Below are 24798 nucleotides of genomic sequence, written 5' to 3'. Positions count from 1 at the left end.
TTTAGGCAGGATCGGTTTGCATGGGTCGAGGCCATCTGGTGTCTTTGATGCGTCCGATGGCCGATACGATGGCGGATGTACCAATGTTGAAGTTATACTCTGATAGTCGAGGGATTTCTATAGGATCTGTATATTTATCAAAGCCGCTCTTGCTCATAAGTCCCCGAGAATTTTGCCCCCGATCAATCCTTCAGTTGTTCTGAACCGTGTCATGTGCTGAACCGTTGTTCATCCGATCTGTGTCGTACGGTTGGTATCGATCTCTGGTCGACCTTTGTTCTCTGTTGGTTTCCCTTTGATTTTTAGTGGGTGTGTGGTTCTGACGTACGAGCTCATACGGAGCTCCCAATTGATCATCTTCGACCCTGATTTTTGATTGGTACCGGTTGTGTACATCTACCCAAGTTATTACTAGGTACTCGATCAAATTTTATTTCAGCCGACGTGACGTTGTCGAGCTTAGCCCGTTCAGTCCTTGGGTGAAAGCTTGTACGGCTCAATCGTCTGTGACCGGTGGCGAATCCATACGCTCTATTTGAAATCGGGATATGAATTCCCTCAGCATCGCGTTACCCCTTTGCTTTACTTTGAAGAGGTCTGATTTCCTTGTTGCAACCTTTATGGCACCAGCATGTGCTTTTACGAACGAGTCTGCTAACATGGCAAAAGAATCAATGGAATTCGGTGGTAAGTTGTGATACCAGATCATCGCTCCTTTTGCGAGGGTCTCTCCGAACTTTTTCAACAATACGGATTCGATTTCATCATCCTCCAAATCGTTGCCTTTGATAGTGCATGTGTAGGAGGTGACATGTTCGATAGGATCGGTCGTACCGTTATATTTGGGAATTTCGGGCATACGAAAATTTTGGGGGATTGGTTTTGGGGCCGCGCTCGAGGGAAAAGGCTTTTGTATGAATTTTTTCGAATCGAGCCCTTTTATCATTGGCGGAGCCCCCAGAATTTGATCGACCCTAGCGTTATACGTTTCCATTTTTTTGTCGTTGGCTTCGACTCGCTTTGTGAGTTCCTCGAGCAATTTAGCAATTTCAGGAGCAGTCCCCGATTCCTGCTCGTTTGATTTCACTACGACGGGTTCCGTTCTGGGGGTGACTTCTCGAAGAAGCGGATTGGAGTTCGGCGCGCTTTGCGTATGAGTTCGGCTCTGCAACTGAGCTATTGCTGCTTGTTGGGCTTGCAGCATTTCGAAAATCATACGCAAGCTGACCCCCGATTTCCCTCGTGTTGTAGGTGTCTCGGGCTATGGATCGAGCACCGCCCTGAACGCTCCTCTCTGGTTCAGAACGCTGATTCGCTTCTAGAGCTATTTGCGAATTGATATCCGGTGGTACTTCGGCTCGAATTTCGGGCTCTTCGATTCGAGCCTCGTTACCGTTGTCAGGTAGCCTTCCGGCCCCGGGCACCAAGTTGTTGGTTTCATCTTGAAGGCCGGCTTCGAGGTCGATAGGTAGAGCCATGGCTGATTCGAAGTTGTAAGCTGGAGTGTACTGTAGATTTATATCAAACAATCACCGTTACCCTTAGCCCCACGGTGGACGCCAAACTGTTTACCCGAAAAATCGGATAACGTTAAATTTAGATATGGTTCTAAGGGTATGCAAATTTCTTTGATACAAAATGACGATACAAGTATTTTTTGCTATGAAATGGGAAATGATGGACGGGAAGACTAAAAAATATTAGAAGAACAAGCACAATGAAATCTTAATGTGTCATGTCCCTATTGCAGTCTATCTCCCTTTTTATAGTATAGGGTCACTACTTTATTTGTAACAACATAAAATAATACATATAGTGGAGAACCCATGATGGTTTGTCTCTCCCTTGATTCTCGCCAAGATTCTCTCCCTTGGTGCGGTTGTAACGGCTCTTGTCTGCGAGCTTGGCATTGACTCGAGCTTGGTGCTAGATCGAATCCCCAGTTTTAGTTCGAGCTCGGTTCTGCCTTGGAGCACCGATATTCGGGGCCTGTGTCGGTCGTCGTTACCCCGTAGTCCGATTCGGACGCGGGCTCGATAATGATATCGAGTTTTGCGGTTGATTGGTCTTATAGCTCGACGTCTCTACTTCGGAATTCGTCCGAGCTCGCCATGCGGATACCCTTCGACTGAAACGTCATTGTCTCGACCGGTCTTTATGACTGAGAATCGGTTTTGACCGTACACAAAATTCTTTTTTTTTTTTTTGTAACAGAAAAAGTCGAGGGAGTAGGGGTCCTCCATTTTCTCTAGCTTTGGTGTATGTACAAATTAGGATGCTAAGTATAGTATGTGTTTCCTTGAGCAGTCAAAGGTGTATTAGATTAAGTTATATATATTATTGGTGGGCTATCTTTTTCATGAAAAGGAGTAGCAGTGTTGAGATGGGAGGGACTATAACTATTACTTCCGAGGGAGAAACTAGAAAGTAATGGTCCCATCAATTATTTAGCTTTTCGTGTGTGCATTTCCAGAAAACCAACATTTATCAAACACTTGTTTTGCTTGCTTGATGAGTTGATGTTACCAGATTACCAATCGAGTATTTGAGGATTGCGTGGGCCGACGATTTTGGGCTTAGTTGACCTAGAGCTTTGTCACAACGATGGGCCTGCCCAGCCCAATTTCTCTCAAGTAAGAAAGAAAAAGCCTCAGCTACCATTCGATTTGGAGAGGTCAATTGTTAGCTTTATCTTTCCACTTTCTTTGTCCCTCTTTTTGAATTGTAAAACAAAGAGTAGAGATAATCTGTAGAACTTGATGATGTGCAATAAGTAGAATTGCTGCTGCATTACATTTGATATAAAGGACAATTTAAACAATCAAAATTTGAATAGTCTAGTAAAATTTGAATTTCTTGTAATTTGTAAAAGTTGAATAGAAATAAAATGATGTCACACAATTTAAAGGGTTCGAAAAGAAAAGGGTGTCAAATTAACGGAGACAGAGGAGGTATTTTTCATTATTATCTTTGAAAGAAACGCAGACAATATTTTCACACTGCACGTTTTCATTTGGCCAATAGTGCGGAAGACTCTTGTAACTTTATTCCGGTGACAGGTATAGGGATTATATTAGGAGATGCCTTTGCCCTTTAAGTTTATGAGTGACTAAACAGGAAAAAATCTGAATTGTTCTTGGTAAAGAACGTATGTGATACTCTGCCAAAACCCAAGTTTAATGGTGCAAGAAGTCGCTAACAACAGCAAATGCAATCGATCCGTAGGCAAAATGCCTAATTTACTGCAATTCTGCCAAAACCGACTTGTCCTTCTATCCAAAAAGTATTACTCTAAAGATCTTTTTAGTCTCAATCATCCCTCATTAGGCATTTCGAGAATAAGTCTATTTCTTCCAACAATTCCCTTTTCCCACTTTGAGGTCTTATAGACTCCATACTACTAGATGGTTGAGTTGTCATGAGCCTAATGAGAAACTGACAAACTTTTCCTAAGTAATCAGAAGCAGCTGCTACGTTCAATGTCTTCTCCTCTGCCCCATAGTGTTGAAGTTTGTCTGTGTAGATACATTTTTTACATTCCTGCCAGGTAAACATAATATGGAATTCCATTATTTCTTCAATCAGATCCTTAAAGAGAATAACTGCATTTTTCTTTTCATTTTTCATTCTTTTTCAATAAAAAGGAAGTGATCTTCAAGAGGCCAGATCACAATAAGAACCAATGAACTGTCGGAGATTAGAATCTATAATACCTGGAATACTTGATTTAGAGCAGCAATTTGTTCATCATTCAGAAAACCATGTTTAAGCAGCTCCCTTAAGAGAATCACCAGCTCAGCACTCAAATTACAGTTTGTTACGTTTCTAGTAATGGCAGATATGCAAGATTCATCAAAGATTGAAGTCATCCATTGAGGAATTCCCTTCCTTCTCAGCAGTGCAACTGCAATATGAACTGCAGGCTTGTGATGGAGCATGAAAGATTTTGAAGCCAAAGATGGTGCTGCCAAAGACATCACTAGCTCTTCTACTATAAATTGACTCCAATTGCTCCTTTGTATAGCTGATACTTCCGTTTCCGCATCTTGCCACCCGATGATTATAGACAAACAGAGGGAACATTTCATTGCAACTGTTATGTCACTTGAGAATATTTGGCCTTCTAAAACAGCCATCACAGACAACATATAATCAGTTCTGAATTTTAGCGTGCCTGGTTTTCTACTTCTCTCATCTTCTATTCGGCTGAATAACTCCAGAAGGTATTGTGAGGAAAGCAACTTAACAGGAATAGATCCGAAATGCAATAACTTGCACAAATCGTGGCAGTGTATACTAATATGGGGCAAGGGTTGTGGGACGCTGGTAGGATCCAGCAGATATTGACAGTCCATAATCCTCGGTAAAATGGCATGCAGACTAGTAAAATAAAGCTGTTAGTTTCGAAATTCAAATAAATAAAGACAGTAACTGTGTTAAAGGAACTGTTCTACCTTTTCAAAGAGAAGAAAAGCAGTGAAAGCACAAAAACAAGAGCTTCTCCTGATCTCGTTCCTTTGTCTTGGTCAACTAGACAAGGTCCCTTGGAACAGGCATTGGCGATTGTGGTATTAACCAATGATAGCAAAGGAGTACTTAGTAGTATGGTTTTTGAAGCTTCAACCATCACTTGATTTGCTGAGTGGTGCAAAACCATAGAAAGAATGCCAATTGATATAAGAGTTCCTGGAGTCCATCCATCTGCAGCTACTGAAGGGATCAGGTAGTCGATAATCTGAAATCAAGGCAAAGGTCCATTTACTAAAGAGGAACTGGAAGCAAACAGTATTTAAAAGAGTGAGTACTATACTTTCACCCCAATTGCAACCCAGGTTTCATCATCAGAGAGGGATTCAGAGTGTACTACTTGAAGAATGCAGGATACTAGTTCGGAGGTGGCCATGAAAGTATTTGGGGATGAAGAATGACCAAACTTATAGTACAGGTTCTTAATTGCACCAGCTATCCCATGCATGCAGAACTGATCTGAAGCACTGGGTGAGATTTCGATTATATGTATTATGGTATTAGCCAATGAAACAATGTCATACTCAGAATATTGTTCTCCAACCTCTCCCAATAGGAACACCATGAGCATAGCTAAAAAGTTATCCCCTGAAGCTACAAGTTCTGCCATAACATACACATCTATCTTCTGATTGGCTTCGCCATGTATATTTATCTGGTTTACTTCGGAAAAATTGCTTCTGCAGAATTTCAACATCTGGGCAGACAGCAAGTTGCATATTTTCTCTTGTTGGAACAACCATTTCAAAGCTGTTACATGGATTCTTGTAGATAGCAAATCCCAGTCCTTTTCAGAAAGCAGGTGGAATAAAATCTTTTCAGCCTCTGGACTATAGGGGATTTGGTAGCTCACTTTAGCTAGACCCCTGTAGAGTGCATATAGATTTATAAATATTCCCAAAACAGAAGCTCCATGCGTGTTTTCGTTGCTGTTAAGTAGAATGTACTGCTCCAGTGAAGCTAACACAAGCTTATCATCTGCAAGCCTGGCAAAGGGTTGAAATGATCAACTGAGGCGGGAGGACTAATCACATAAGCAGGGAAAATGTAGAAAGAAACAATTTACCTGTCGTCATACAGTGAGCTGATGTACAGTAACAGCAGAACTGCCAGTTGCCGAGAAGACAATTCAAGATTTTGGGAGCTTTTATGGCCCAGAAGGAAAAGCAGATCTACAGGGTCAAGCGGAAGATATGGAGCAGCATCCCTAATGCTTCGCCCAGAATCATCCCCAAGGATGATATCGGTCATCACACTAAAGATAAGATAAACCTTCATTTTCATCTTTTCTGAAGGGAAAAAGCCTAAACATCCATATGCAAAACTGAACCAGGATGACGTGAACAGAACATTTGCAAATATTTTGGTTTCGATATCTGACTCTTGTAGCAATATGGAATAGAAGTTTTCAAGAATTGCAACTGCAATATCCTCATCTTCTATCTCATGGAGGGATCTCATAAACCAAGGTAATATATGTATTTTACATACATCTATAATGCTTTTTCTAAGTTCTGTATTGATAGAGCTTGTGGGATTCATCCCACAACTATATGCATATGCCTCTTTCAGTAGGTGAAGAGAGTTACAAAACTGACCTGGGTATTTGCGATAACTAATTAAACAAGTTAAGATGCAATTTCTTGATGCCTCCTGAATTGATAGTAAGAAACTTGAAATCTCATAGGAAGATGAGCATTTCATAAGTGCAACAAGTATTGAACAGGCCAGAGTGAATGTCTCTGGAAGCATGCCTATTTCTCCATCAAGATTTTTCTTGAGCATCCCCGTCAAAGAAAGACTTATTTCTTCTACATGAGACTTGGATACCACCCCAGGGCAGTTCTCAATAGAGTTCCAAATAAGCCTGAGTGTCTCGGTCTGTACAGGGTGAAAAGGAATTTCAGCAACATGATGCAGAACTGGAATCAGGGCCATGAATCCGATTCCAAGTCTCTGTCTAAATGCTTGCTCCGCAGTTGCTAAAAGATCAAGAAGCTGGATACAAGATTTAATTGTTGGATCTTTGCATCCTGAAAATTTCTAAATTCCTTCATTAGTCAATACAGACAACACTAACTGCGTGTAATCTGACCTAAAATAATTAGAATGTTATCTGTCTCATTGCTGTTAGAGAACTTAGATGCAAAAGATTGTTGAACCATATGGACAACAAACGTTGAGGCCAACATAATTTGTTAATTAGTTTTGTAGGAAAATGATGTAATCGTCAGAGAATTGGTTGTTTTCCAGATAGTTTAGTAGTGAAGAAAAGGGTACATGAAAATAGAGTGTGATTGAAATACCCTCTTTTATCTTCATTTCTTCAAACGAATCCAATATAAATCTAGCTGCTCATGCACTGTCTATTGCTTATCTTCTTACCTGACAATCTCAGCACTTCAAATGCATAATCTGCAATGTTCTCTTCCACAAATACTTGGATTTCATTTTCTAAGACATCTTTCCCCGTCAGATAGAGGTAAAGTAAATCTAGAGTTGCTATTTGAACTTGATTATCAGAAGAAAGCAGCGGGCCTTTGACTGCCTCTGCAAACAAGATAACTAGAGGCCCATCTGATATCTGCTCATTTGTTTCCATCAAGAGGTCAACATCATAAGAACTCCAGCTCGTTGCTTCAGTCATAGAAGTAGTTTGAAAGAATCCTCTCTGTATCATTACTGTTAAGAATGCTGCATAGACAAACAGTAACACTGGTTTGAAAAATGTGAGAGATGAGATTGTCCTGCTGAAACTCTAAACCCAGAAGCTGCTGGCTGTTCTGTTGTGTTTCCTTTTCTTTTGGCGGTGGGGGGAGAAGGGAGTTTAGAAGCCTGAAGAGGAGATTATCAGAGTTATGGTGAAGAGAGCATAGAACTTTGCTAGTCAAGTCAGCAGCAAATATATTTCACAAAATCTAAGTTCAAGAAGCAGAAAGAACGAGTAACGTTAGAAGAACTGGCATACCTATACAGTTCAAGCGAACAACATCACTTTGAGCTTTCATGAGAACTTCCAATGCTAAATGAAGGAGCTTCGAGAAATGGCCAAATAAACTGGGAGGATAGTCACCATCTTGAGACACATTGAGAAGGAATAATTTGTATAGGACGAACAGGATTTCCCCTTGAATATCTTCACTGTAGTCAAGAAGGATTTGAAAACTCAACATTCTGTTCAAGGCAAAAGGAGATAGCCACTGTCTTGGTTTCAAGAGTCACCTGGACAATTGAAGACCGCTGACGAGATTGAAAATGAGGGCATCCCTTTCTTCGAAACAAGCATAGGACTGGTCATTTTGATAATCCAAGAGAAGACCTAAGCAGTGAAGCTGTAAAAACAAGAATAATCTTCGATTACACATTTAAGAGGAAAATATATTATTGCAACATAGGAACTGCAAAAGTGCTTTACAAATGAAGGAGGATCGTTTGCCTCACAAAGGTCCAACATGTACAATTTGACAGATACCAGGGAAATAATTTTAATATACGAACACTAAAAGGTATAATTTCTTCCTCTTTCTTGTTCATTCTAGCTTCTCAATGAGGAAATCAAATTACATCCAAGGAGTATGTCTCTAGAATGAGCAATTTACACATAGAGGTCGGCATCTGATAGGCACTGAATATACTGTGAATCTACTCCGAAAAAATTGCGAATATCAGGAGGAAAACAAGCTTTTGGTGCCATTAAACACAGCTGAAAGTTTAACAAGTTCAGAGTCATCCCCTTGTTTTCTTCTTTATTTCATAACATCTTTTATATAGTTTCTTTCATAACAGACTTCATAGACGTGAACATCAAAATTCAACCTAAGAGTAATTACCTAATAGGTTTAGCTTTCTACAAGCTGCTCTGGCTAAAACCAATTCTCTCTGGAGTCATCCTGACTGTAACTTTTCAATTAAATCTGCAACCATAATACTGTATCTATGCTTAAACTTCTGCTGTTAGCCGCAGTCACTGAAATTGACAGCAATTCCAGAATCACTGTTCTAAAGCTAACCCTTCATTAAAGCTTTACTTGATCTTCCGGAATTGAAGTGAGATCTTATTGTAATACAGACAAACGCGGTCTTAATAGAAATCTTAACAAGTTGATCTACAAGGTCATTTTGAAGTAACCGAAAGCTTTACTAATCACAGTCCGTCACCACATAGAGTTGCAAGTGCTGAAGCACACTACCGAAAAACAAATATTGTATCCTGTATCGCGGTAATTTTACTTTGTACAACTTCATCCAGAACTACAAGTTCATTGAATCGAAAAAATTAAGAATTAGGACAGATGGCATGTTACCGTGTACAACTGTCTCTGACTCCAAGCCAAAGAGCCACTAGAAAGACGATCCACGAGCCGAGTCACAAACTCTGCGTGCACATTGCAGTCCGGAGCTTCACACAACTGATGAATAATCAAATCCGTAGTTTGCTTGGCAATGGATTCATCATCGAAGGAAGATAGAACGCCGACGAGAGGAGAGATGAGGAAATGAGAGTGGAATGTGAAGAATGATTGGCGAAAACTCGGTTGCGAAAGAGCAATAGATAACTGGGAAAGAGCGTAGGAAACGTGAACAGTCGGCGATCTCGGATTAGAAATGAGATTGGACAAGCAGAGCAGGCAAATGGATCCGCCTTCATCGGTTGGAATAATCAAAGTTGAGCTATGGCCTTGGGCGCATGTTAACGGTGGTTCTGGTGGTGGCGTCGGTGGTAAGTGGTGGAGGTGAGAGGTGGAGAAGTACATAAATTTGCTGTATTGTGTGCGTGAGTAAAGAGACTGACGAATGCGAAAGAGTGTGGGAATTTTGAATGCAAGGCGGGAGAAAAACAAAATTCGTGAAGCTTGCCTTCTTGCACCGGAAAACAATCGCCGGAAGTCACTTATCAGATGAACTTTATTTTAAAGTTTGGAAAAACTGAATTTGCAAACTCAATTTTCGAAAAGGGAAATTTGCACTATTAGTCCCTCAGATATTGACAGATTCTAATTTTGATCCTTGTAATATCAAATAAAGTATATTTAATCTTCAATTAATTGAAATGTGTATTTTTTATCTCACTGCTTGTGAATTTTCAGAAATTGTATGAGTTATGTACTATTAGGCATTTGATTAATCATGTGTTATGTTAAACTTGTATTGTTACTCTATATGTGAGGGTAGTATAATTCTAAAAAAGTGTAACTATAATATATTTTTTACACAAAAGGAAACAAAAACACACATTTTAATAAATTAAAGGTTAAATATGCTTAGTCATATATCACAAAATCCAAAATAGAATTTTTCAATAATTGGGTGGTCAAAATTGCTATTATCACTTTTGAAAAAAGAATATTTGTTTGATTTTTACATTTTTCTCAAGTACAACAAAGGCTAATTTCAAGGTGTAATTAAAAGTAGAGGAATAATTCTGGCTTTTCACCCAAGTTAAACAAGATAGATGAGAGTAGGGTTAGAGAAGAAAATAAAGGTAAAATAGTAGTCTTTCTGCTGGCTCATTCACCCAGTTCAGAATGAGGTAATAGTTCTTGTCAGGAGGAGAGACTCCGTGATTTGTTGATTCGGCAGATGGTTATGAGTTTCTACACATTTCTTTCGTCGTGGCAGTGTTGCGAGAGTTGGAACCGGGCTTACATGTGTTTGTGAGGTGTATTGCGGGCATCGGATTTGTGAAATTTCAGCTATTATGACCGGAGGATGCTATTATGGTCAAACGACTTATGCGGTGCATGGCGTGATTTCGACGGAGGAGCATGATCATGTTGATACAGTGTGTGGTGATTGATGCGGTGTTCGTATGTTAGAATTGGGTCCCGTGAAGATTTTCGGATGTTGGAATCTTGTTCTAAAAGCTTTTTAGCTAAGGTTATAGGAAGGATCTTCAGTCTTGCTCGAGCTAACGTGCTCACATGGGTTGTGGTGGCACGGGTAGGTGCGCAAGGTGTTAAAAAATGATTTTGGACAACTCCTGAGCAGTTGTTGGCACGTTCGAGGACGAACGTATGCTTAAGTGGGGGAGAATGTAACGACCCGATCGGTCGTTTTGAGCACTAGCGCGTCGATCTACGGTTTGAGGCCTTAAGTAGCTTGTACGTGTGGTCGGATTTGAATTCCGGGAAATTCGGAATTGATTTGGAAAGAAAATTCTAAATTCGTAAGTTTTAAGTTGGAAGGGTTGGCTAAGATTTGCCTTTTAAGTAAACGACATCGGAACTGAGATTTGAAGGTTCCAATAGGTTCGTATGATGATTTCAGACTTGGACATATGTTCGGGTTGATATCAGGTGGTCCGGAAGCATTTCGGCGCCTATTATGAAAAGTTGGCATTTTGGAAGTTCTAGGATTTCATAAATTTGGTTTGAAGTGTATTTTGATATTATCGATACCCGTTTGGAGTTCCGAGCCTTGGAATAGGTTCGCATCGTTATTTGTGACTTGTGCGTAAAATTTGGCGTCATTCCGGAATGTTAAAGTATAACTCGGACGCGTTCGGCAAAGTTTGAAGGTTTGAAAGTTGGAAAAAAGGTTTTTGGCCATCGATTCGTAATTTGATGTTGTTTGATATGATTTAAGGCTTTGACTAAGTATGTATTGTATTTTAGAATGTGCTGGTACGTTTGGATAGGGTCCCGAGGGCCTCGGGTTTGAAACGAATTGAAAACGAATTGGAATTCGGATTTGAGGAGATGTTGTTGCTACTGAAGACTGATGAAATCGCACTTGCGAAAGGAGTGGTCGTAGGTGCGGTCACGTAGGTGCGTAGGGGGTCGTCGCATGTGCGATTTTCGTGAAGAAAGTCTGGGGGCGCAGGTGCGAGAAAAATTCCGCACCTGCTGTTATTATTTGAATTTATTTAATAAATTTTCAAATATATATATATATATATATATATATATATATATATATATATATATATATATATATACTTTCAAAATAGTACGTATGCATCATCATTTAGTTTATAAGCATATACAAGCATTTTTCATAAAAAAAAATCATAATTTTTTAAGGCTTTAAATCAATTTATTTCTGCATTTTATTATTTAAATATCCAATAATTACCGTACAAATTATTTTTTATGATAATTTAATCATCTAAACTTATCATTTATACCAATATGGGGTTTTAAATATTTTCAGTGCATTTATCATAATTACATTTGTATTTTTTAGGGCCAAATTGCACATTTTGCAATAATAGCCCATATGCATGTATAATTACCTTACTTGTGCAGAAAATGACTTTTTAATATTTTTATAATATTAAGTAATTATTTTTAATCATCTTAGTGCACAAATAATATTTTTGATATTTATTAATTACTTTTATAAATTATTATTTATTAAACATTAGGTATTTAAAATCTGGCCCCAAATTTACCTTAATTTCGGACCTAAACTACCCAATCCCAGCCCAATAACCTCCCAGCCCAAACCAAATAACCCTCAACCCAACCAATTAACTAAACCGACCCAAAAACCCCAATTAATCATGGTCGTTGATCTCCGAGATCAACGGCCCATATTACCCCGTCCATTTTAATTAAACTAATAATCCCCTAACCCTAACCACTCTTCACCACTCACCGCCTTTGAATGCTCTCAAACCTCCCCTTCTCTCTGCCCAAACCCTAGTCGTCTCCCCCTAAATTTCTCTCATAATCCCATCGGACATGGGATTATACGGTTACTTCTTGCCATATTCGACTCCCCCTTGGTACTGGAGCCTTTCTCTATACCGCTTGCCTAAATATGGCAAACGGATCTCATCAACTTTGAACCAAAGCTGGTTTAGTTCCTTGACCTTTTTCGTCTATGTTCATTCTTGTTCTTTTATGGTATGAATCTCTGTGACTCCTACTCACCCTACAATTAGGGTTTCAGATTCTTTTAAATCGAACCAAATCTGGTTCGATTATTTGATTTTAAAAGGTATTTCTATCTATGTTCATCTTATTCTATGTAGCATGTGATTTTTACCTTTTATTTATTTTAGATTTCTGCCGATTTGTGTACTTTACCTAAAATTAGGGTTTTGAAATTTTCTCTTTTCCTTACTTTCGATTGCTTTCCTTTCTAGTGTTTGACTAATAATTTTCCTTGTTTGGGTGTTTGATTTCTACTGTTATATAAACCCTTCCCCACTCCCCTTTTGAGACAGTCCGGAATCATTAAGAAAAATTACTAAAAAAATAAAAGTTGTGTGCTCTTTGCTCTTTAATAATCTTATTCTGCACTTTGATTCCTGGCTGGCTTAAAGCCAAGGCCAGAAATTCTAAGTTCTTGTTCTTTTGTTGATATTCATAACACTATGGACTTTCGTTCTTTCTTGTTTTTGCTTAACTGGTGAGTTACCAAACCTTTGTCATTTCATTTCTACTTACCTGTCATTATCATGTGTTTTCACTTATGAAAATTGTTGTTCAATATATTTATGGGTTGTTCTCGTATGCAATTCTGACTGTTTTACTTCAATTCTAGGCCTTTCTAATCTAAAATGCCATTACGCTTGTAGTTTGAGACATGTTTAGACCTGCTTTAAGTTGATTAATTTCTTTTTTAAAGTCTGCCTAGCCTATGCGTTACTGATAGCCATCTCTTTACTGTTTAAATTTGCTATTTGAACATGCTCCAATACCCCCTTTCTATGGATTAGTTGACTAAGTATGAGTATATAAGTATATAGCACAAGTCTGTTCCTGAATTTGCTGTGATGACATGCAGCCTGTTTTGATCCTGTTTTCACTATGTCTTGACTTCCCCAGTAATTGCCATTATCCTGTTAAGTTCTGCTTGATACGATTCCTTCTTGTGATACTAGCATTCTACATTTAGCATAATCTGAACTTTTTACCATAAGTCTGTGCACATCAATCCTGCAAACCTGTCTTGGTAACATATGTATTATGTGTTGAATTTGTTCTTTTTAAACTTTGCTAAAGTATGTTCTTAAAACCCAAGCATGTTCTATTACTGTTTTTATGTGCTCAACTTGAATCTGTTTGTATCCCTCAGTGTTGTCCCCTAACCTCAGTCTATTCCTTTACTACTTGGTCTCTTTGAGTTCTTATTCTTAGCCGGCTGAAAGCCAAGTCTACTTAGGTTCTGTCCTTTGACCTCCCTAGTGTGAGCACTGCTCAGGGTCCAATTGAGACCCTTGTGAACTCTGACACACTAGGATTTGGTCCCTAATCCCTCCTCTGAACTATTCTTGTTAACCACCCTAGTGTGATCATTGCCCTGGGTTCTTGAAACTCTTGGGAACTCTGACACACTAGGGCCTTGGTTCTATATGCTAAACTCTATCTTGTGCTCACTAGGTGAATCATTCAATTCCTAACTGATGTATGTCTATGAGTGTGTAACTTGGAGACTGCTGTAAAGGCCAAGCCTGTCCAGGTGTATTTTGGGCATGCTGTAGGCTCCTTATAGTTTTCTCATATGTAATTCATGTTATTCATTATGGGTTTGTAATAATTATTGTAATAATATTTTGGGGTATTATTAAAATTGGAAAAGGGGATTTATCTTACACTTGCATTGAGATGGGTAGAAATCCTGCCTATAGGTTCATCACTTAGCTCAAATGTGTTATTATGTTCAAACATGTTCCGCTGCCATATGTTAGAGATCATGCCTATAGGTATTCTATTTTGCTCAAAATGTGTTACTTTTCAGTTATTATTGAAATCCTGCCTATAAGTATCCTATCTTGCTCAAATGTGTGTTGGAAATCTTGCCTATAGGTTCTCTATTTGGTCCAAATGTGTTCTACTTTTACCTGTTAGAAACCATGCCTATAGGGTATTGAATGATTAATATCTCAATGTGCGCATAAGATTCTATTTACATATGGCTTAATCTACAAATTAGATGCCATGCCTATAGGATCTAAAAAAACTAGTTTTAATTATAGAAATCATGCCTATAGGGTCTAAATCAGTCTTGATTATTGTCCTGCTCGTTTCTTTTAACCATTATTAGAAATCATGCCTATAGAACTCGATTAAGCAATTCTGAACATATTCTTGTGATTACTATTGTTAGTTACTGTGCGAATCACCTAGAAATCATGCCTATAGGTTTAATCTCTTATGCTTATAATCAGTAGGCAACTATATATGCTTTGAAAATTGTATTAAAAGAAAGGCTTTTACACATGAAGTTGCCCGCTTATAAAATCCAGAATCACATAGAGATCCTGCCTATAGGGTTCTGCGACCTTAACTTATTAAAATCTGCAACCGTCAATGTTAGTTAGTTCGCGTGCATTTGTTGCCTAAGTGCGGAGGCCAACTTGAGCCCTTGTTTGCCTATACATGAAAGTCCTAAATATTTTGCTTGTCGCCTAGTATTTTCTCTTTTGAGCAACCTAATTTAAAGTTTAGAACCACCATGAAATAGAGGTCCAAATGCCTCATAAACCATAGGCATGTGACGGGTAGTGCACGCATAGCGTACGACTAGAATTGACTAGTGCGCTTTAGGTAAACAACTTAAAGATAGTAATCGAGTAGCAGGAGATGATAATGTGTGCCCGCTGAATAATATGAGTAACACCCCATCTTGAGGAAGTTACAAAGTATTATTTATGTTGCACGTGGTGATCCTTTAGGCTAAAAAAAACTTAGGACCCCCACCTTTGTTTTAAAGTCAATCATTCTATTTTATTTGCCCGATTTTGTCTCTTCTCCTTGCTTAGACTAATTCATATAATTCGAGTTCGGCCGGGACCCACCGCTGTGGACCTCGAGGAGTGCCTAACACCTTTTTCTCAAGGTAATTTGAGCCCTTACCCGATCTTTGGTGACGCAACTGGTTAAACCAGAGTTTTTTGCAAACAGGTGCCCTAACGCACCTTAAATCCGTTAGGTGGCGACTTTCTATTTTAAGACCCCTTCCTTTAAAAGAAGTTGTCACATATCGAAGCCCGATTTCACGAGAAAGAAAGGGGCGTGACACCTGCAAAGTCACAGATGTGGAGAAGGGGTCACAGAAGCGGTGTTGGGTGAGAGGCTGTGTTTGCGCAAGTGCGAGGGAATTTCCGCACCTGCGAGCTCGCATGTGCGGGTTGTTGGTCAAATAAGCGAGAAGGGCCTTGGGCTGAAGGAGCGCAGAAGCGCAATGGTGTCTCGCACCTGCGTTTGCGCAGAAGCGGACATTATGCCACATGTGCGATGGAACATCTGGGCCGTGCACTTCGCAGAAGCGAGATCGTAGGTGCGTCAAATCGTCCGCAGGTGCGAAGGTCGCTGGGCAGTATGGTATTTTTAATCCGAGACTTAGCCCATTTCTCTCACATTTTTATTTGGTTGGGCGATATTTTTAGCTATTAGAGGGGAGAACTTCATCATCTATTGCGAGGTGAGTTATTCCCACCTATTGTAAGTTAAATACATGGATTCTATAAGGATTTAAACATGGAAATTAGTAAAATTTTGGAATTTTGGTAGAAAACTTAGAAATTGGTATTTTTGAATTTTGACAATGAAATTGGACATGAAATTTGAAATAAATCATATATTTGAGTCTGTGGCGTCATGGGTAAAGTTTATTTTTGAAAATATTCAGAATTCGGGCACGTGGGCTCGAGGGTCGACTTTATTAACTTTTCGAACAGAGTTAAGAATCATTATAAATTGTTAACTTATACGCATTGGAGTATATTTTGATTGAGTTGTACATTGTTTGACTAGTTTCAGGTCGTTTGGCTTTGAATTGAAGAGTTAGAGGGGCGTTGGAGCCGGTTATGGAACTTCAAGCGAGGTAAGTCTCCTGTCTAACCTTGTGAGGGAGAAACTACCCCCTTAGGTGATGAAATTATTATGTGATACTAGTTGTGGGTATTACATACACACGAGGTGACGAGAGTCCGTACGTAGCTAAAGCATATTTATGTCCAGGTAGACTTAGGACCTTATCATGCAATATTTGAATTATTTGAACTCATTCTGCTGGCTTAATTAATTGAATTCATAATTGAAATTAATTTAGAAATAAATATATGTATACTAAACCGAGCCTTATCACCTTGAGTTGTTGGCAAGTTATTTGAGAAACAGTAAGAATTATATTCATTTTGTGCTAGTGTACTGTATTTGTAAGCATGTGTCTCGTAATTCGGTAACTTCCTTCCTTTCTTGTGGAGCAGGCTGAACGCCTTGGCAGTATAATAGATACATCTATGGTTCATGCCGCTCGACCCTCAGTAGTGTACATATTATTCTGGATCAGGCCGAACGACCTCGACATAATCGTGCGTTATATCGCTAGCAGTCCGAACATTCACAAGATTATGCCCGACGTTGTATATAATACTTCTTATCCGTTTGTTACTGGTACTTGATACATCTGAGCTGTTGAGGTAGAATACAAGCCTCATAAATTCATACTTTAAAAGAAATATTTGGAATATTAAGTAACTTACAAATTTACCCCATTATTATTGTGTTCTTCATATCTGCTTATGATTTATTATATTGCTTTGTTGGACCTCTAGTAAGTGTCGATATCGACCTCTCGTCACAACTTCCCCGGAGTTAGGCTAGATACTTATTGGGTACACGTTGATTTACGTACTCATGCTACATTTCTGCACTAAATGTGTAGGATTTGACAGGTTCAATTGGTGGTCATTTTAGCGCGTAGGCGCAGCTATTGAGGAGACTTTACGGTGAGCTGTATTCTAGGCTACGTATCGCAGCCCACAAAATCTTCATCGTACCATTTACTTTATCCTGTCTTATTTACATTCCGGAGATAGATTGTATTATTATTGTACTCCTTAGTAAATGCTCATGCACTTGTGACACCGAGGTTTGGGGGCGTTATAGAATTTGTTATGGATTGTTTTACACTGATTCACTTTCACTTATTATTTTAACGAAACTGTACGTAACTACGATTTATTTTAACGCACTAACCTCGTTATCCAAGAAAGATTTATGATTTAAAATTGATAAAATGAATAATTAAGTGTTGGTTTGCCTAACGATGATGTTGGGCGCCATCACGACCTATGTGTTATTTAGTTACCAAACGTGAATGAAGCTGGTTGAACAACACGTTCATGGGGCAATAATATATAAATAATTGTTGAACATTTACCGAGGTTGCTCAACGGAACTGGTGTCTTAAAACTAAAATATATTAAAAGACCCTGAAATTTCTTTCATAAAATCCATATAATATTGAGATAAAAAAGTCTACATGGCTTTGATCTAACGGTGGGAGAGCAACGTATAATGCGAGGGTTAGGCACACGTCATATGATATTGAACTCCTCCTATACAAAAAATATAGCATTAAGTGAAAATGGTCTAAGGGCTAGAGCCTAGTATCCATCATGTTTGAAACCTTACGACACTTGTCTCGTGAATTTTTTAGTTAAAAAAAAAAGAAACACAAAAGAACTTGCTTTCTGATGCACAGATCAATCACAAAAAGGAATAGCTAATTTAGGGAATTTGAGTTGAAATTAGAAAGTAATAATGAAAAATATTAAAAAAGAAAGAAAGAAAAATAGAATTTATGAGCAGGTAAATTTATTATTTAATTTAGTGAGAGAAAAGTTTTATCCTATTAACTCATTCAATTCTACCTCTACAAGACTTTTAAAAAATATTAAAATTTAAAATATTTTATTAATAATTATATAAATTACATATATTATACAATGATATAATAGTATTTGAGGGCCTTAAATATTTTGGGGGCCAAAGCAAGAGCTTCACTTGCCTTACCCTAGAGCGGCCTTGTCTTTTTTGCAATCTAGTCTCAGTCATGCTCGCCGCTAGACTTTTCGGGAGAACATTCTTGGCGGCGGCAAAATCAGAGAGTTCAGCCGCTGCAGCTGCTGCTTCTTCTGCTACTTCTAGAACCCTTAATCCACTCGAGCAGTTCTTTGAAGTTGATAGAACCCCAGAGGACGATAAGCCTGTTGTCTATGGTAAAATCCCTTACATTTTCTCCTCTGAAATTGCTTGATGGCATAATTGGTTATACCCCTTTAAAATGATTAGTATTACTTTCTGCTTCTGTTACACATGTAAAATCAAAGTACATTTATTGGTCTTTAAAAAGGGGTTATTTGTTCTGCTGGTATGCAAAAGTGAAATGAGTTAAGTATAGCATATCAAATGGATGGGCTACCCATAGGTCCAGCCTAGTTGATTCCTTTTTCGTTTTCTCTCCACTATCCCGTGACATATGTTTTGTTAGTTCTTTGGACGGGGGAAAGCAACTGCAAAAATAAATGTGTTAACTGAATGGATTAGTTGTTCTACAAGTGCTAAACACTAAATTGCTGCAATGTAGTGGAAGAGCGTCTGCAACTTTTGTTTTTTGTTGCTGATAGATGATCTCGAGATACTTACCTCTTGGCCAAAATTCACTGAGATGACATCTGCAAATGAACTATGTTTTGAGAATTGAAACCATGCATCACGAATACCACTTTCAGATGCTTTAAAGAAGCTACACAACCTGAAGTAAGCTAGTCCAGAAAGTGAAAGTCTGGTTGCGAAGATTTGAGATTATAGCATGCCAGCTCTTTAAAAAGAAAAAAGCAAATTCTGGTTTCAAATCAAAGTAAAAGGTACTCACTCGGTGACGTAAGTTGTGTACGAGCAATGTATTTTTGTGTTGTTGGGAAAATGAACACTATTTTGACTCAAGGGAAGCACAACAGCCCTAATAAGAATATTTGCTCCACTTCTAGGGTTAGAGGTGCCCAAAAGGTAAGTAGCTAATAAGTTAGTGCAAAAATTTTCAGGGCTTTGAACTTTCTCAAAAATTATCAGGGCGTTGAATATGTTTTTGTATTAAGAAGTGATGAATTGGCTTGTGATCTTAGATTGTACTTGTACATTACCACATTATGGCACACTCGTTTTGCCATCTCTGTTTTAGATACAAAAAAGTCCTCATCCTGAGCATCAATGTATAGTGTCTCAATAACAAAGTGGTGTTCTTTCTTTGAGTCTAATTTTATTTTCTTTCTGGAGTATCAAATGAATAATGTGTAAACATGCATAATTGTGAATCCTATAGCATTTTTCCAAATTGTATCCACTATTTTTTTAATCGTTTCTTTCATTCTACCTCCTCTTTTTTATTTGGTAATTTATGGAAAAGCTGTCCTTTTACATAAACCTTTATAGCTCAATTCTCGAGTTTTTAACTCAAAACATCCCCAATGTTTGCTCATAACTTTAAACACATCCTTAATGTGTCCTTGTTAACAGACGTCCAAAAACCAACAGTTTTTTACTGTCTTTGCAGCATTTACTGCATTTCTCTTCCTTCTCCATGATGGTGCTTTTAAATAGTCTTGCTTATTTTTTGCCTTTCTTCTGGAATATATTTAAAGTTTGGTCTTGTGTTGTTAATAAGATGATTGTTTACATAATTGTCAATGCACTCTAATGGTTCTCTGCTTCTATTGTTAAAGGTTTTCTATGAGTCCATGCTTGAGTTGCAGTTCAATTCTCTGCAACGTTAGAGCATTTTTTTCCTACTGGTACATTGATTGCTCACTCCTTCAAAAATGACATACCAACAAAGCATCTAATCCTAAAAACCCAGAGAAAGAAATCAAACAAGACATGCTCCTTTTTTGCCATTTTTTCTTCTTGCACAGTGTTTGCTCACTCGGTTATTTTAAAAAGGATGCTAATGTCAATTTCTTTTCAAAAAATATAATCTAATCACATCATGAGCATTTTCTCAGTTGCAACGCACCAACGGCTCTGTATTATTGATGCATCACAGAGTAACTTGATTAAATTCAATGATCCAAGTTGACTTATAGAAAGAAAAAGAAATAATTAGACCCACTTGAGAGCTTGAATGAGCGAGATATACTACAATTTGGGTTTGCGAGATTCAATATAATGTTAGAGGTTATTAATTTCCGTTATCATTCTTATGGTGCTTCTGCTAGCTCCTCCTTTGTGTATAAGCTAGCTAATGCCACACTTGAAGGTCGGTGGCCAGAACAAATGGTTTTAAGGTATATGGGTGATTCCAGAGGGTCTGGAGTTTGGAGGCCGCCATGGAAGAGAGCTTGGGTTTTTTCTTTTGTCTCAGTCTGCATCTCTAATTGCTCTATGGGATTGCTCCCCTATTAAAACCAGTTTGGGAAAGAAATTAGGATGCAATAGTTAAGAAAGCCCAAGAGCGGAGGCTGAGAGAAACAAGTACATGAGATTCGGAAATACTCACATGAAAGCAGATTATATTGTGGTGTAATTGAGGCTTGTTTTTACAAATTGAGGAAGAAATGGAACCATGCTTGTTACAAGGAAGAGGCTTCAGCATGTGACAAGTTGGTTTCCGTTAGTATTGGAACGGTTGTCAACACTTGGACAAAAATTGTTTATTTTTTAAACACATACTTAACATTATGAGCAAACATTAGGGATGTTTTGAGTTAAAAACTCCTCAATTCTCTGTCAAGATTAGGGATCTTTCATTGCGTTTAATCAGTAGTGGCTATTTTATCGTTGAAAATTTACCTATCAAAAAACAATTACTGATGAAGGTTGTTTCTCCATTGCAGTAGTTGGTTATTTACAAATTTGCATGCCTGCTTATCAGCTTATGATTTAGTTGCATTCCAAGTTAGGATAAAGTAGCCAAATAGTTCTGATAAAAAAATGATTATGTTACCCAAATAGTTATCCTCAATGTAGAGGAGAGGTTGAAGCTCACTCTCCTATGTGGTTTCAGTGGATTCGTGCCTCAAATGTTTAGGCATTCTAGTTAAACGCACACCAGAGATTGAGGTTCTGTATGCTGAGTGACATGCTGGTTAAATAAGGGATCGTTTGGTTGCAAAGCGGGATATCCAGGGATTAATCCTGGGATTGTTATCCCACATCCAATGTTGGATAGCTAATACCACCATTTTGGTATAAAATTTGTACTAGTATTAGCTAATACCAATAACCAAACATGAGATAAATACAATTCCAAATTTTATTCCAGTATTATAATCCCAGTAACCAAACAACCCCTAAGTTTATGCTTGTGCCATTGATCTATATCTATCTAGTGGGATAAACTCTGAAGTTCTAAAATTATAACCAGGTCGAGGTTGGAAGGCTTCTGAACTGCGTCTGAAGTCTTGGGATGATCTTCAGAAGCTATGGTATGTTCTTATGAAGGAGAAAAACATGTTGATGACTCAACGCCAGATGCTTAATGCTCAGAACCTGCGATTTCCTAATCCAGAGCGTATTTCCAAGGTAAGTCAGTTTCTTTAATAAGCTCCTTGCATAGTTTTGATTTAGTTCTCAACTGTCAAACATTTACTTACCGCTTACTTCTTCTAAAATAGGATGTATCAACTAGACTCTTCTCCTATCTGAAGTAAATCTCGGAACTTTTCATATAAATAAAAGTGATCCCTTAATTGGATTTGCTTGTTAAGACAATACTCTAATGGCCAGGTAGAAGTAGAAGTTATATGCAATATAGGTAGAATTTTTTCTAGATTTCCAGAACATAACATGTGCTCGAGATTGTCTGTGTTCTACAATGTGGGGCAAATTTCTAGGTGGCACGTTTCTTTGATCCGCGGTCCTCAGTAAACATATAGTCCTCTAGATACGGAAAATATCCAGCGTAAGCATATGATAGAATTGCTTTTTTGGGAATGCCAAAGCTTTTTGTGACTGTTTGTTCTCTCAAATTAATTAATTATCCACATATTCTCTGCTGTACTCTATTGTTTTTTTTCTGAGAACGCAAGCTTTCCTCTGTAATCTTGTAAATTTATTGGTGGTTTGAATTTCGAGAATCAAGAATCAACAAACCTATATATCCGCAGAGGAAGTCTGGAACATATAGTTCAAGAAAAGTTGAAGATTACATCTCAGTGAAGTACTGAAGCGTAGAGCAGATCTTTTTAACAGTTCAAAATTTCTGTAATATTAGATATGGTAAAGGGTCGGATATACCCCTCTACTATTGCATATTGTTCAATCCTATACCTCGTTATATAAATAGCTATAACGGAAATGACACGTGGCACACTCTGGATGAAAGACCCAACCCACCACTTAAAAAAGCCTCATACCCGCCCCACCCGTTTCCCTTTCTTTAATTTTTACCCAAACCCCTCTTAGCCATTCCCAGTTTCTCCTCCTTCCTCATCTCGTCTATGCACTTCTATCTTCCTGGTGGTACAAAATCATATATTAGTTTTCATATTTTCTGATAACCCCCACGCCTGCAGCCTTGTATTTCAACAACTTGTATTTTTCTTGGTAATTGGAATGTCGATTCAGTTATTTTCCATGAATGGATATAAAAACCTCTTGTTTCTTTCCCTCTATAGAGTCCAAACACCTTGTAAAACCCCTTGTTTCTTTACCACTTTTGTATACAGTTGGATTGATTGTTTAGAAGCTCAATGTGGAACACTTGTAAACTTTCATGTCGTGCACATTATGAGATGATTCTTTTGAATTATCATATAATGTTAGAAAAATACCCAGATATCTTTAAACAGTAGTTATTCACTTTGCTAAATCTTATTGTCACAAAATCCAAGTAGAAATAAACAAGTGTAAAAGAATATTTGCTCCAGACATATATATGGCAGAATGCGAAGTCAGACACCTATTTCTACTTTGCAATGTCGCTAAGGAACTTCGGAACTTGTTCTTAAATCTATTTGGGTCACCTCCTAGTGGTTTAAGCCTTCAACTGCTGGTACATGTGGAAGGTGCAGGCAGACAAAAGAAAGTTGTGGCAGTCCATTCCTGGCTGCACCTTTTGGACTCTATTGAGGGAAGAAACAAGAGTAAAAATTAAAGAAAGGGAAACGGGTTGGGCGGGTATGGGGTTTTTTAAGTGGTTTGTTGGGTCTTTCATTCAGAGTGTGCCACGTGTCATTTCCGGTCTTCTTTTATGGTGTAAGGGTCGGCAACAGCTAAGAACTTTGATGGACAGCAGGGACAAATAGCCAATAAGTATAACGGGAGATGGGATTGAACAAGATTGAACAATATTCGATAGTAAAGGGGTATATCCAACCCTTTTCCGTATTAGATAATCAACATTCAGAATTGTGTTGTAATAACTATTAAAAATCCAACCAAACCATGCATCAAAATTTAGGCAAGGCTTGCGTTAGAATATAAAAATTAGGCAACTTGATGCCTTAGGGGCCTATTAACATGTTATTAGGAAAAGACAGACGTAGTAGTAGAAGAAGCATATTGATCGGCATGAAGCTAAGATCGTGTTCACAATACTTGACCCTCGTACCCTGGCATTGTGGATGACCCGGTTCATCCATATTGCATCCTGCAGTCTTATATAGCAACAACTATTACCATATCCAAAAAACAATAATTAGCATGAAGCAACAACTGAATTGCATGTATATCACCTTTTAGATTTACTCAAAGTAGTAAAAGCAAACTCTAATAGTCAAAGCAGTATATTTTTTTTACTATTTTTTGGTAAGCAATCAAACTCATTTGAGTTTAACTTTTTTATTCTTTTAAGACTAGTAAACAAATTGGATTTTGATTTTTTTTCTTGGTTTACTGTATATTTCATCAATAGACAATTGAAAATTCTACACGTGAACCCTTGAGACACTGAGCTATTAGAATATTGCTGATGCATGGAGTTCTCTTTAACATATTTGTGACAAATGATTGATATTCAGGTAAGGAAGTCGATGTGCCGAATCAAGCATGTGCTTACTGAGAGAGCAATTGATGAAGCAGATCCAAGGAGGTCCACTGAGATGAAGAGGATGATAAATGCTCTATAAGTTCCATACACTCATTGGTAGTAGTGTTGATATGCCTTCATAACGGGTATTTGGATCTCTTCTCTTCAATTAGCGCCACATGTAGGAAAGTCATTAGTTTGTGTTTAGTTCATAAACAGACATATTTCAGTCGGTCTACACAATTGTCTGGACATCCATGATGCCAAACTCTGTGAACTAGTTCACTAGGATGTGATGGAGATGGCAATTTTGTTTAAAAGATTTGAAGTGCCGAAAATAGAGAAAGGCCAAAATCTCTGTATGTGCGCGCGCATGTGTGTGTTGGTCAGTTGATACATGCTTGTGAGTTTTACTGCGACTCTAGTTAACAGAGGTACCTTATTTAGTTTGGTAAGGTACAAGTGAAAAAGTTATTGCTGTAATAAAAGGGTGGGGAAGACACGCTTCGGGAGCCGCTCTGACTGATATTTACTTCATCCATTGCACATCCCACGTTGCTGCGA

The 24798-nt window shown here is 38.1% G+C and overlaps 2 protein-coding genes across 2 annotated transcripts; one reads left to right on the top strand and one right to left on the bottom strand.

The window, feature by feature from the left end:
* Window positions 1–3121: 3121 nt before the first annotated feature.
* Window positions 3122–9441, bottom strand: LOC104104256 (protein PUTATIVE RECOMBINATION INITIATION DEFECT 1). Its single transcript, XM_009612282.4, has 9 exons — window positions 8832–9441; window positions 7750–7859; window positions 7496–7668; window positions 6913–7221; window positions 5594–6560; window positions 4811–5513; window positions 4455–4735; window positions 3714–4380; window positions 3122–3540 (listed from the first exon to the last, which is right to left on the bottom strand). The coding sequence occupies exons 1-9, from the start codon at window positions 9279–9281 to the stop codon at window positions 3310–3312; spliced, it is 3891 nt and encodes a 1296-aa protein (XP_009610577.1). The 5' UTR covers window positions 9282–9441; the 3' UTR covers window positions 3122–3309.
* An 8800-nt stretch (window positions 9442–18241) lies between these two features.
* Window positions 18242–24798, top strand: LOC104104255 (uncharacterized). Its single transcript, XM_009612281.4, has 3 exons — window positions 18242–18487; window positions 21631–21788; window positions 24227–24798. Exons 1-3 carry the CDS (start codon window positions 18322–18324, stop codon window positions 24332–24334), a joined length of 432 nt encoding a protein of 143 aa, XP_009610576.1. The 5' UTR covers window positions 18242–18321; the 3' UTR covers window positions 24335–24798.

Source organism: Nicotiana tomentosiformis, chromosome 3 (assembly GCF_000390325.3).
Source record: "Nicotiana tomentosiformis chromosome 3, ASM39032v3, whole genome shotgun sequence".
NCBI lineage: Eukaryota > Viridiplantae > Streptophyta > Magnoliopsida > Solanales > Solanaceae > Nicotiana > Nicotiana tomentosiformis.
This window is presented reverse-complemented; position numbering and strand designations above follow the sequence as displayed.